The sequence below is a fragment of the Mastomys coucha genome, unplaced genomic scaffold (genome assembly GCF_008632895.1).
Source record: "Mastomys coucha isolate ucsf_1 unplaced genomic scaffold, UCSF_Mcou_1 pScaffold14, whole genome shotgun sequence".
Taxonomy (NCBI): Eukaryota; Metazoa; Chordata; class Mammalia; order Rodentia; family Muridae; genus Mastomys; species Mastomys coucha.
In genome coordinates this window covers 49,423,228-49,435,234 of record NW_022196896.1, presented here as the reverse complement: position 1 = coordinate 49,435,234, position 12,007 = coordinate 49,423,228, and the positions used below count along the sequence as shown (strand labels likewise).

At 41.5% G+C, this 12,007-nt stretch overlaps 1 protein-coding gene across 1 annotated transcript in view; it reads left to right on the top strand.

Annotated features, from left to right (window-relative positions):
* Positions 1 to 12,007, top strand: part of Pkhd1 (PKHD1 ciliary IPT domain containing fibrocystin/polyductin) — a 480,627-nt gene that overhangs the window by 91,628 nt on the left and 376,992 nt on the right. The window contains exon 35 of the mRNA XM_031366970.1: positions 3,717 to 3,867. Within this exon, the coding sequence (XP_031222830.1) occupies positions 3,717 to 3,867 (151 nt within the window). The remainder of the gene's footprint in view (positions 1 to 3,716; positions 3,868 to 12,007) is intronic.

Here is a 12,007-nt window from a genome sequence, read left to right as displayed (position 1 = left end):
AACTCTCTCTCCATTCATAAAATCCCTGTAAAAGAAGACAGAAGAATAGTGTTCTGCAAACTTTGAAATTTTGTAAGTGTAAACCTAGGCTTGTGTTGGTTCTTTGATACTGGGGCTCACTATGTAGCACTGGTGGTCTTCTGATCTGACTGCCTTGAAAGTCGATTACAGATATCATGACTTCTCTGCCAATTTTACTAATGGCTTTTAAAAGACGAAATTCCTACTGAGGCAGTTGGAGGCAAGTTAAAAAAAGGATGAATCACCAGGAAGGGGTTAACCTTCCAGAACAGAAGAACCTGGATAGAGAAGACAATGCTTGAAAAAGAGGCAAGCCCAAAGAGGACTGGGCACTCTGTATTACTTATTCAAACTTTTGCTGTAGAGGCCAATGACAGAGAGGGATGGTGCGTAAATATTTTCCCAGTTAACTATGGGAAAAAGTGGAGAATTATGGGAGTTTAGACAACTCAGCTTGACATTATCTCTGACAGAATTGTGGGAGGAGTTATTAATCAGATGGTTTGTAAGCCTTCAGAATTAAAAGTAGCTGTCTGGGAGCCAACTAACATGGAATGTGGTTGTGCAGTAGAGCAACCTCATTTCTTTCACATAGGCTCGTAAGTGATTTATGATGTAAACCCAGAGGGAGCCTTTCACAAACTAGTTTAAGATCTCCTTTAACTCAGCAACAGAAATGGAAATAGAAGCAAAAAAGGAGAAAACCACTTTTGGTTGCCAAGCCCCACAGTGGATTGTCCCACCTCAAATTGCTCTGAAGTCAGTATTTGGAGAATCCATCTGGGTTTTGCATTTGTTTTTGTTTTCATACTTTCAGATATCACATTGCATTTTAGTTTTCAATGTTTTGTTTTTTTATAATTTAAAATTTATTCTTCAGAAATTTCATAAATACGTACAATGTATTCTGGTCAAATCTACCCCAATTCACTCCCTCTAGCTCATCCCGGAACACTCTTAATACATCTCCGTCTCAAACTCATGTACTCTTCCTTTTTAAAATGAACAAATCACCTATGTCCAGTTGAGGCCCATACATGGCAGAGATGTGGGACCATTCATAGAAATGTAGGCAGTTTACCTACAGCCATGCTTTCTGCAGTGAGCAACTGTCCATAGCTGCTCAGCTGGGGGTGAGGCCCTAGGAGCCCTCCCCTAACCCTGCTGGAATTTGGGCTGGCTTTATCTTGTGTGCATAACTACATTTCCCACAAGTCTTATGAGCAGTGTCCATGTCAAGTCCAGAAAAATATTCCACAGCTTCCTTCCTTATCCTCTGGTTCTTAAACTTTCTCCCCAACCCACTCTTCTGAGATATGTTCTCTGGACCTTGGGTGGAGCATTGTTGGTATAAAGGATGTATCTATACCTGAGTACTGAGACCCACTCAGTCTCAGTGCTTTGACCAGTTATGAATCTCTGAATTAACTACTCACTACCTTTTGCAAAAAGGAGCTTCTTGGGCCCATGTTGAGAGCAGCACAAACCAGTCTACAAATAAATATTTAGAAGGTAGTTTGACAACTGAACCATTTTCGAAATAACAGCATGTTCTCTGCTAAGACTATGGCCTCTCCAGACGTAGGCTTTTGACTGGGTTTATTCTTTGTTGTTTTAGAACTGAAGCTACTCTACTTTTCTTCTTCTTCCAAATCTTGCAGCATGATTGGCATTTCAGGGGTGAACACAATATATTTAACCCCTGGCTCCATCTGGCTTCAGGATTACTGTCTAACTTGGTAGACGATGGCAGCTGATCTAAAATGTATTTGAACTATGGGCTCAAATAAGTGAGGTGAAGTATTTAGAGTTGACTGTGGATTCCGACATCTCTACAACAACATGACCAATGCCACTGCTACCTGAACTGGAGCAAGCATTGAGTTTATTTGGCACTTACTATATACTAGGATCTGTTTCAGTCATTTTGTATACGTTATTATATTCAATTTTCTACCATCTCTACAGAGACAGGTGCTAGATTATTAGTAACTGCTTTATAAAAGGGAAGTAAAAACAAAATTTGTTGAGTGCCTATCTTAAGTGTCATATCGATGCTAAGGATTTTTACTGTCATTCTATTATAAACTCACTGGCTTCCACGCCTGGCCTTTGTATTCTAATGCCGCCTCAAGCCTCTATTGAATATATACAGTAGAGTGAAACCTCCACACTTTGGAGTGCTGAGCCTTCAAGTAAACACCAGGCAAGCAACAGAACAGGGTGCTAGTGGCCTGGGCACTAGCCTCTAATTAAAGGAGAACAGAGCTTCAATGGACAGCTTCAGCTCTGGGTAGTGTGAAGGTAAAAATGCTGCAGATGTTTCTTTGGTCTAGAACATGGGCAGTTATGAAGTCATGTCTTTGCTGGATACAGCTGAGGACATTTTAACAAGAGGGAAGGAAGATTAAGTGCTGAGACAGGACAGTAGATATAGTCATTATTTCTAGCAAATTGTCTGAGAAGTCATTTTGACATTGATTTCAAGAAAGATGCTACAGTTTGACATGATTTATAGTCTCCGGGTTGGCGACCTTTGTCCTTCCTGCTGCTCCATCTGAGCTTCCCGTGGTATCTGCTACCTTCTTGGCTGATGCTCAGTTAAACCTCCAAATCTGAGGGTCCAGCTTAGGAAGCATGCCACCCAAGTTCCAATCTTGACACTGAATAAATTTGTATTTGGCTTTATGTAAATCTTCCTGATCTCTTTGGGTCACCTACTTCATACTTCCACCTAATTTACAGGCTGAACCGAGACCTTGCATATAAAATTGTAGGAACGTGTGAAACAGCATGCATTATTATTACTAATAATCTTTGAGTTAGTAGCAACAATGCCTAAAGCCAGGATTATTCCTGAATAAATATCACACCTGTTGGGGACACTACTCTTTAATATCCAGACTTTCGCCTCCTCTGACTGCATATTTTTAGATTCTCTGTAACAGGGTGCTGCTGTTTTTCATTTGAAACTCAGTCTGCCTTCCTTCTTAAAGCAAAAGGACTTTTAAAAGTGAAAGTCTGGGATATAACCGGTACATATATCGAATCTCCTTAGTCTGGGCTGTTAAGTAAGTTTAATTAATTTACTAACTTAATGTTCTTCTGCTAGCAACAGAGCCTCATTGCCATCAGCTGGGGAGAGGGAATTGAAAGCCTAAATGAGCTCATTTTTTCACAGTTGGAATTAGGGACCAGTTAGCCAGTTGTGAGGGTTTTCCAATTTCTCCATCTGCCCTGGGGGGGAATTCAGGCAATTCAGTCCCCCCTCCCCAACACTAAGTGTGAATAAGATCAGGAAGAGGTACAGGGATAAGGAAAAAAAAAAAACAAACTCCAAACAAAATAAAGAAAGTAAGCTCAGATTCTTCTTCCAGTTTTAGAACAGAAAGGGGAGCGGCTTCTAGGGTGGGGCGCGAGGAGAGTCTGCTCTTGTGCCTAATTTGGAAACACAGAAGAGGCCTGAGCGCAGGATATTCAACTGTGTGTGCGTTTTCATCGATGAGTGAAGCAGATAAAGGAAAAACAAATAAACAATAAAAGAATGGAAACAAAATTACAGAAATTTGCAAAATTTGACAAATGGTGGCCTGTAGTTGCCACAAGCTAATGGCTCGCAATGATTAATAAGAGTAAAAATAATTGCATTTCATTAAGATTGATGACACCCCATTTAACCTCCCCTCTTGTTTCAGCCCTAAAGTGGAAAGAGATGAAGTTCTCATCTATAATAGCTCCTGTAACATTACCATGGAAACTGAGGCAGAGATGGAGTGTGAGACGCCTAATCAGCCAATTACCGCCAAGATTACTGAAATACAGAAAAGCTGGGGCCAGAACACTCAGGTATAATCAAATCTTTTTTACAGACTGATTCAAACAGCTCAAATTAAATTTGTAATATTGTGTACATTTAAAAAAAAAACAATTTAGTCCAAATGGCAGCAATACATAATATTAAATGCTCTCAATCTTTGAGGGGGCAAAGCCAGTGCTCTGCATCTGAATTCGTTGTTAACTATGGTTAATCATATATTTTCTCAAAAAAAAAACAAAAAAAAAACCAAAAAAACAAAAAACAAATGAGCGCTGTCTGACTTTTGTGAGGGTGAATTCTGAACAGACAGCTTGTGAAGCATTTTTGTTCCTGAATGCATGTTAGAAAGGAAGTTCCCAGTGCTTTATTTCTTGATGGAGTAAGTAGCCCAATTTAACCGAGCCCTTCTGGAAGGCCTCAGATCACTCAGCCATCTTCATCTTGCAGGACAACAACATTGCTGGTTTATCCAGTTCAGTTTAGTTCTAAGGGGGCATGGGGTTAGGGAGAGTGTGAGTGTCAACAATAGAGGAGATTCCTGGGAGGTTTAGAAATAAGAAGGGCCAGGGCCTTTGGGTCCAGCCTGGCATTTTCAATGCATCCTATTTAACCCACTCTCTCCAAGTGACTCTTCTAATAATACTGTGTTCTTTAAGTCCCCAGTGAGAGATTCCACAGCCTCCCAGGGGAGTTAGTGAGAATTGAAATCAGAGGCTAAGAGTTCTTTGGAAATCTATCGGATAATCTCTTACAACTCCCCAGGCTTCTCACTGTACACAGACCAAAAAATAATATTTATTGAGCACCTTACTCCCTTAGGTGCCTTTCTTTTTTCATGAAAGCAGTCCTTAGGTCATCTTGTCTTTGTCTCTTTTACTTGGTACAAACATTTATTAAGTGCCTATTATATGCCACACAGCATTCTAGGTCCTTTTGTACATGCTGTCTGATTTAGTCCATCCTGATCCAAATCCACACGCCTTTGGTTCGTGATAACTAGTGTGTGTGTGTGTGTGTGTGTGTGTGTGTGTGTGTGTAAGTTTTATCTCATGGCTGAAAAATGTCTGTGGCATTGAAAAGTCTGTCTTTCTGTCCTCCCCAAACTGTTCCCTGACTGTTCCCATGCCCTGGGGTCTCTGAGTTCACTTCATCCTGTCCCCAGGTTTCTCCCTCCAGATGACTGCCCAGTGGGGCGTCCTCACTTCCAGCTTTCACAGTGTCTCCTCCCAAATGCCTTCCTTTCAGTCCACAGCTCACACTAGCTTCTCATTTCCAAGTCCACTGTCCTGTACTCACTCACGGGTCGCACTTCACTCTTTGCTTCTTGCTCAGCTGTCAGTGGGAACTATATGGGACACTGAGCAATCTTAAGACTCTCAATCTCGCTTTTTAAAATTATTTTGTTCTGACAGTCTCATATGTGTACACATGTCTGTAAGTCCTTTCCATGTCCTTTGTCCTCTCTCATGTCCCCTCCTCTCCTGAGGAAAGCTTTCCAACAAAGTCCCTCCTCCTCTTTCATGCTGTTTCTTTGGCATGTGACCGTTGAGTTTAATTTGTGTTTTAGGCATGACCATGGGTAGGATGTTATTTACTGGAGCTGGAACAATTGGTGAATGGCTATGTCACTGAGAATAGCTCATGCTCTGCCCCAAACCATTAACGACCAGCAGTCTTTTATGGAGGAAAAAGGCCCCATGAGATGTCCCTCAACCATCATGAAATGTTGAGGGGCCCCATCTTATGCAGGTAGCCATAGCTTCAACAAGTTCATGAGTTCAAGAGCCATGTCATATACACGAGATGTCATTTTGTGATGCCACCCTGTCCTCTGCCTCTTAATTTACCCCCCTGCCTCTGCAGATGTCCCTGAGCCTTGATACGGAGGTCTTTAGTGCCGAACACCTCACCAGCTCTTACTGTTAGCATCAGTTATAAGTCTCTGTTTTAAGCACCTGGGCACCAGTCTTTCTGAATGGGTAACAGTTTAGTGTTCTTAGAATGTTAGTTTAAGCAAATTCCTGGCAGGAGACCCCAGAGGAAGGTTATCACATTGGTTAGGTGTCTGAACATTGGAGCCGTACTACCAGATTTGAATACACTACTCACGCAATTATTTGATCTACCAGTGCCTCAGTTTTCTCATCTGTGCAGTGGGGATAATGATAATAAGAGTAGCTTCCTGCTCAGATTCTTTTGAGCTTCATTATATGTGAGACACTGAAAACTGCATCTCTCACACACACAGCAAATATCCAGTGTTATAGCCAGTGAGTGCGCAAGAAAATGCGATCAGTTGTTTCTCGTGGTGCTTGCTGCTTTGACCAGATAATTTTACTTCTCAGATTTAAAAAAAAATTTTTTTTTTAACAATTCAGAGTCTAATTTTGAGACTTGAAGGATCTTTTCGTGCTTCACTTATTTTAAAATCCTTAAACCATGCATAAGTACTGATTGGATAGCTGGAGAGTGAGGTAAGAGGTAAGGTCTACAAGAGGGTTTACAACCTAGAGACAGTCTGATGGATCTTTGGGTATCACCCAGACTGTGTTTCAGTGTGAGTGAGATGCATAAGGACAGATGACTTGGAAAAGATCATATAGCATTGTATTTGACACCACAGCTACACAGCCATATAAGTCCCTGGGGAGAAAGTAAGCCTTTTGCTCCTTAGGAACTGGGCTGAGGGAGAATGAGGGCATGTCTCAAAAACCTACTGGGCTAAAGCAATGTATAGGAGACTCCAGCCCTTAACGACGAGGACGATATGTACCACGGTTGTGGCTGCAACCTGTGGGTGTGGTGATGGTGACGTCACAGTTTTAAGCAATCTATTAGCAGAACCTTTCTGAGAAGCTAGGATCACATGGGAACAGTGGAAGAGAGAGTGTTAGCCTTAGCAGGTTCCTAACTAATCAGACAAGGGTCTGGGATACAATTTTAACATATTGACTACATTATTGATTGTGTTTACATATATAGAGAGCTGGGGGATGTCTGTGTGGCTTAACTGGGCACACAGTTGTCCAGGGATGAATAAAATCTAGTTCTAGGCAATGGGAAATTTGCCAATTCTCCATTCCATTTGCTGGTCTCAGAGTGGTTTGTTTTGTTTTAGGAAATGGATATCATGAAGTCCATAATTAACTAAGTGGATATAGAGTTGATTTATAACCCAGGCCATATGATCTGAGAGTAATAAGTCCCTGGTGATTTTCCTATCCACATTTGAATGTGTGCTTTCTCTACTTCAGTCTTGGTAATCCTCGTTAGCATGCAAACTAACTTTGTCTCAGAACAGATTGGGAGAAACACAGTCCTGGCAGGTACTTAACTGAGACAAGTAGAATAGATACTTGGCAGTGGAAGGCCCCAAAGTCAGAGGAATTTGTGAATGTTGGTTCTCTCTTTTCTTGCCCTGTGTGTGTGTGTGTGTGTGTGTGTGTGTGTGTGTGTGTGTGTGTATAGGCATGAACCTATTTATATGTTTGTGAATAGATCTCTTTATCAAGGATGTCTATTGGTATTTGATACATGATTCATAATGTAAATTTTATGAAGACCCATGGTATTAGCAGAACTCATCTTTGGGACATTTTAATTCCATAGTTCCTCAAGGGACTGACACCTTGGCCTCGTCCTGGAAAAGAGTTGTCTCTGTCGCTCAGTGTGTTAAGCTCTGTGGTTGTCAAGATGAGGTCTTAAGAGGAGAACATAAACCCAAGTGGGATTGCTTGTCCTGGGCTGCAGATTGACTTGGTTCCTTGTACGTAGCAGGGCTGATGTTCAACTTGAACATGCCCGAGGCAACCATGGAACTCTGTGACAAGTGTGGAGAAGGAAAGGCTGAGGAAAGCAGCCTTCTCTTCATTTCTGCCTCCAGGAAATTCTGCCAAGTTCACCCCACTTGTTATTTGTTTGTCCTATCCGGTATTAGGGGCGGCTACTTGAAGTGGCCTTTCTAAGCGAAGTTGTTTTTAAATATTGAATCTAGAAACTTGTATCTACTAAAATATTACTTGGTGTGAGACTAAAATAAAGATATGTAATTTAGCATAACATATGAGAGAAAACGATGTGAAATTCAGAAAGTTTACACCACACTGTGCCTACTCTGACTGATGATTTGAGAAACTGTAAAATGTGACATGGGACTCAGAAAACAGCAGCGAACAGAAAACCAGAATCGCGCAGGAGCAACAAAAAAGTCGTTTACAGTACACCTCTGAACTTAACATAGTTTAGTGCTATATGTGTGTGTGATGTGTGTGTGGGTGTTTGTGTGTGTGCATGTACATGTGAAAGTCAGAGTTCAAATTCAGGTTTTTTCTATCAGGCACTGTCTACCTTGTCTTTTCAAACATGGTGTCTCTCACTGGCATGAAGCTCATTAAGAAGGCTCTGCTGTCCAGCCAGAAAGCCCAGAAGATTAATCGAGGTTGGATTCCAAACCATTGCTACCTTGTTGTTTTTGTTTTTTTTTGTTTTTGTTTTGTTTTTGAGTCAGGGTTTGTCTGTGGAGCTTTGGCCATCCTGGAACTTACTCTGTAGACAAGGCTGGCTTCCAGCTCAGCGATCTGCCTGCCTCTGCCTCTTGAGTGGAGTAAAAGTATGCAGCACCATTGCCCACTATCCCACCTTTGTTTATAAACATGGGTTATGGTGATCAAACCTAGATCCTCCTGCTTGTATGTCAAGAACTTTATTCATTAAACTATTTCTCCACTGTCCCTTGTCAGTTTCTAAGAATGCATTTTTAACCCAAAGAAAAAGTGACATCTTTCAAGTAGATATAATGACAAAAAATGAAAAAGAAGAAGGAAAAGGAAGAAGAGGAAGCAGAAGCAGCCTAAATTCCTTCTTTGAAACAATAAAGAAATGCAGAGACAAGCCTCAGTACGTGGACGTGGAAAGCAAATGGGAGAAGAATGGCATATGATGTAACAAAGTGGAAGGAATATTCTCAATGCAGAATTGAGATAAAGCGGAAAAAGACTGATCACCCTTTAGAACCCTAAGACATTGAACTCATAGACAGTTAGATGCCAGAAATCGAGCACAAGATAGCCCACTATTAGTTACTTTACTCTATGCTGTGGCCAAATACCTGAAGTAAGTTAAATCAGCGAGTATTTATTCTCGGCTTACAGTCTGAGGGAATACAGTCCACCAAAGTGAGTAGTGCTGGTGGCAGGAGTGTGGCAGCTTATGAACAGTGTGTAAGAAAGCAGAGTGCACAGGAGAGTGACCAGGCTGTAAGACCTCCAAGCCTACCCTTATGGATCAGTTTCCTACAATGCAATCTCTAGGGATTTCACAATTTTCCACATAGCATCTCTATTCCTGGAATAAGTGTTTGAACACACGAGCCAGTGGGGACATATTACATTCAAACCATAACAGGCATATAAGGGGGTTGCCCGGTGTCTACAGAGGGAAGTCATAGCCCTGAGAAGTACCATTCCTATTCCTACTTAACTAATCCCTGTTCCTACTTATCTCATCCCTATTCCCATTTAAATGGCACAACAGCCACTCAAATCTCACCTTCCAGGAAGCAGGCACATGATTTCAGGAGAAAATACAACAGCCAGGCATTGTGTTTCTGGACATAATTGAAATGTGGGCGGATAGGTTATCTGTTTTCTCTTTAAGAAAAAGTCAGCATGGCCATTCCCCACTATTCAGTCCTCCAGCCAACACTGAAGATTTAGATCTTTTGCAAATCCAGTTTTACTTCTCCCAGAAAAGATATTGAGTGTCTTTGGAGAGATTAAAACAAAGACCCCTCAGATACACATCTGAAAGACTCATGACATTCACTTAACACTAATTGTTCTCAGGTTTTTTTTTTTTTATTTAAGATTTTATTTTATGTGTATGAGTGTTTTGCCTGCATGTATATCTGTGCACCATAGATGCTGTATCACTGGGCAGAACATTATGAAATTGAAGTCTAGGGCTGCTGAGGGTGGTGGAGACTCTAGGGAGGGTATCAGAGTGGACGGACAGTGCCAAAATGGAGCTCCAAAAATTCTGTGTGGGACTTTGTATCTTTGTCCCTCATATCATGAGATCTGGCCAACAACAGCTGCTGAGGTGACTGGAGTGAGCCGAGGACCTAAAGACCCAGAGCAGCAAAATGCTGGGTGATTTCAAATGGTGACCAGGAAGACTGGAGAGACGCCACTCAGCTTTCTCTCAGTGACTACAAAATATCAATTAATGTTTGATGCTTGGCTGGTTAAATCACTATCACCTCCCTCAGCTTTATGTGTGTATATATGTGCTTGTGTATATGCGCATAGTATGTATGTATGTGAATATGTATATATGTGTGTATAGTGTGTGTGTGTGTATGTGGTTGTGTATGAGTTGTCTGGGTGTATGTTTGCTTGTGTGTCCATATGTGGATGTGTGGATATGCTTGCATGTGGAAATGAGCACGTGTGCATGTGGAGACCTGAAGTGGAGGTCAGGTATCTACCTCAGTCACTTTCTGGTTTACTTTATTTACTGAGCATCTGTCTTTCATTGACTCTGGAGCTCACCGGTTCCAGCCAGTTGAGCTAGCCAGCTTGCCTTTCGGGTTTCCAGTCTTTGTCTCTTGAGTACTGGGACTACAGGTGACCACCATGCCTGCCCAGATTTTCAGTCTGTTCTGGGGTCTGAGTTCTCATCCTCACGGGGGGGCTCTACCCACCAAGCCATGCTCCAGCCCTGAACTGTTGACATTTTTAAAATTCATTTGGGCTTCTCAGTACATTTCTACCTCAGAATATTTATTTCCTTAAAACTAAAGGATTTTTTTTCTATTGTGATATCCCATAGTACTTTATCATACTTTTCTCATGGAATTCATCTCTTTTGTATATTTATATTGTATGGATTGATTTCAATTTTTTATCTCCCAGCTAGACAATGAAACTCACTGAAGGTAAGATCCATTTAAGATTCCTCATTGAGGAATGAATAAAGGCGAATACCCAGTTTGGACTAATGGTCAGAAACCAACCACACTCCTTAATGGAATCCCTACTTATTTAAGAAGAATGTCCTAGAAAATTCCCACAATTCAGGAGTGACAGCATTCATTGTTTCCTTTACAATATGTATAGGTATCCAGAAACAGATTTGAAAAGTCTCTTAATCAATTTTGTTTCTCCTATCACAGAAATCCCAAACCAACTTTCCATTTTATTTTGTTTGATAGTCTTATTTGCATTTTCTTTCTCTTTATCCCCTTCTATATTTTCCTTTCATCTCTTTCTTCTTTCCTCTATCCCCTCTCCTTTCTGCCTCTCCCATTCTCTGATACAATCCCTCACCCAGTTTTGCCCCCCGTCCTCTCTTCTCCCCCCTTCTCTTCTCTCCTGCTTCTCTCTGCCTTTTGGATCTACCTCTCTTACCTGGTATGATGGTGATGTGCTTGCCATGCAGGGCCGAACTGGTTCTTAGAACAGGGACGTAGGAGGGTGGAGCTTGAAGATTCCCTAGCTGACCTGCAGGAAAGCGGAGTCCCTTGAGTCTGCATTTTCTCTGGGAAGTGAGGGTCCTAATGCTTTAACAGCTGTCTACTGCCAGGAGAGAAGGGTCTACAGAGCAGACATTTCACCTCAGAAGGGGCTTATCTCTTTAGGATAATTAGGCAGGCGGCAGAGTCAAGTGAGCGAGCGGCATAGTGAACAGGACTCTTGGGGCCTGACTTCTAATTCTAGAACTGCCTGCCTGTGACTGCGAGGCAGCTCACTTAACCTTTCAATCAAGTAGCACGACCTGACACTCAGGTTTGGAGGAAGACAGTGCATACAAAATGGAATAGTCAGAGAACCCTAAAAGTTCAATAGTGTCATTGTGGTACAGTGCCTGTGACCTTGGGCTCCAGGAGAAAACCACATTTGTTGATTAAATAGATTTGGGCATACTTCCTTAATGCCACCAAGCTTCTTGTTTTCCATTTCCCAAGGTTGTCAGGATATAGTAACAGGCAGGCATGGAGCCCTTAGCCGTCCCTCATTCATAGGTAGCTTCCGCATATGCTATTTTTTATTTTCTGTAAAATACATAATGAGACGCAACTGAAAAGGAATTTATTTGGGCATGCTTCTTTTTCTTCTTCTTCTTCTTCTTCTTCTTCTTCTTCTTCTTCTTCTTCTTCTTCTTCTTCTT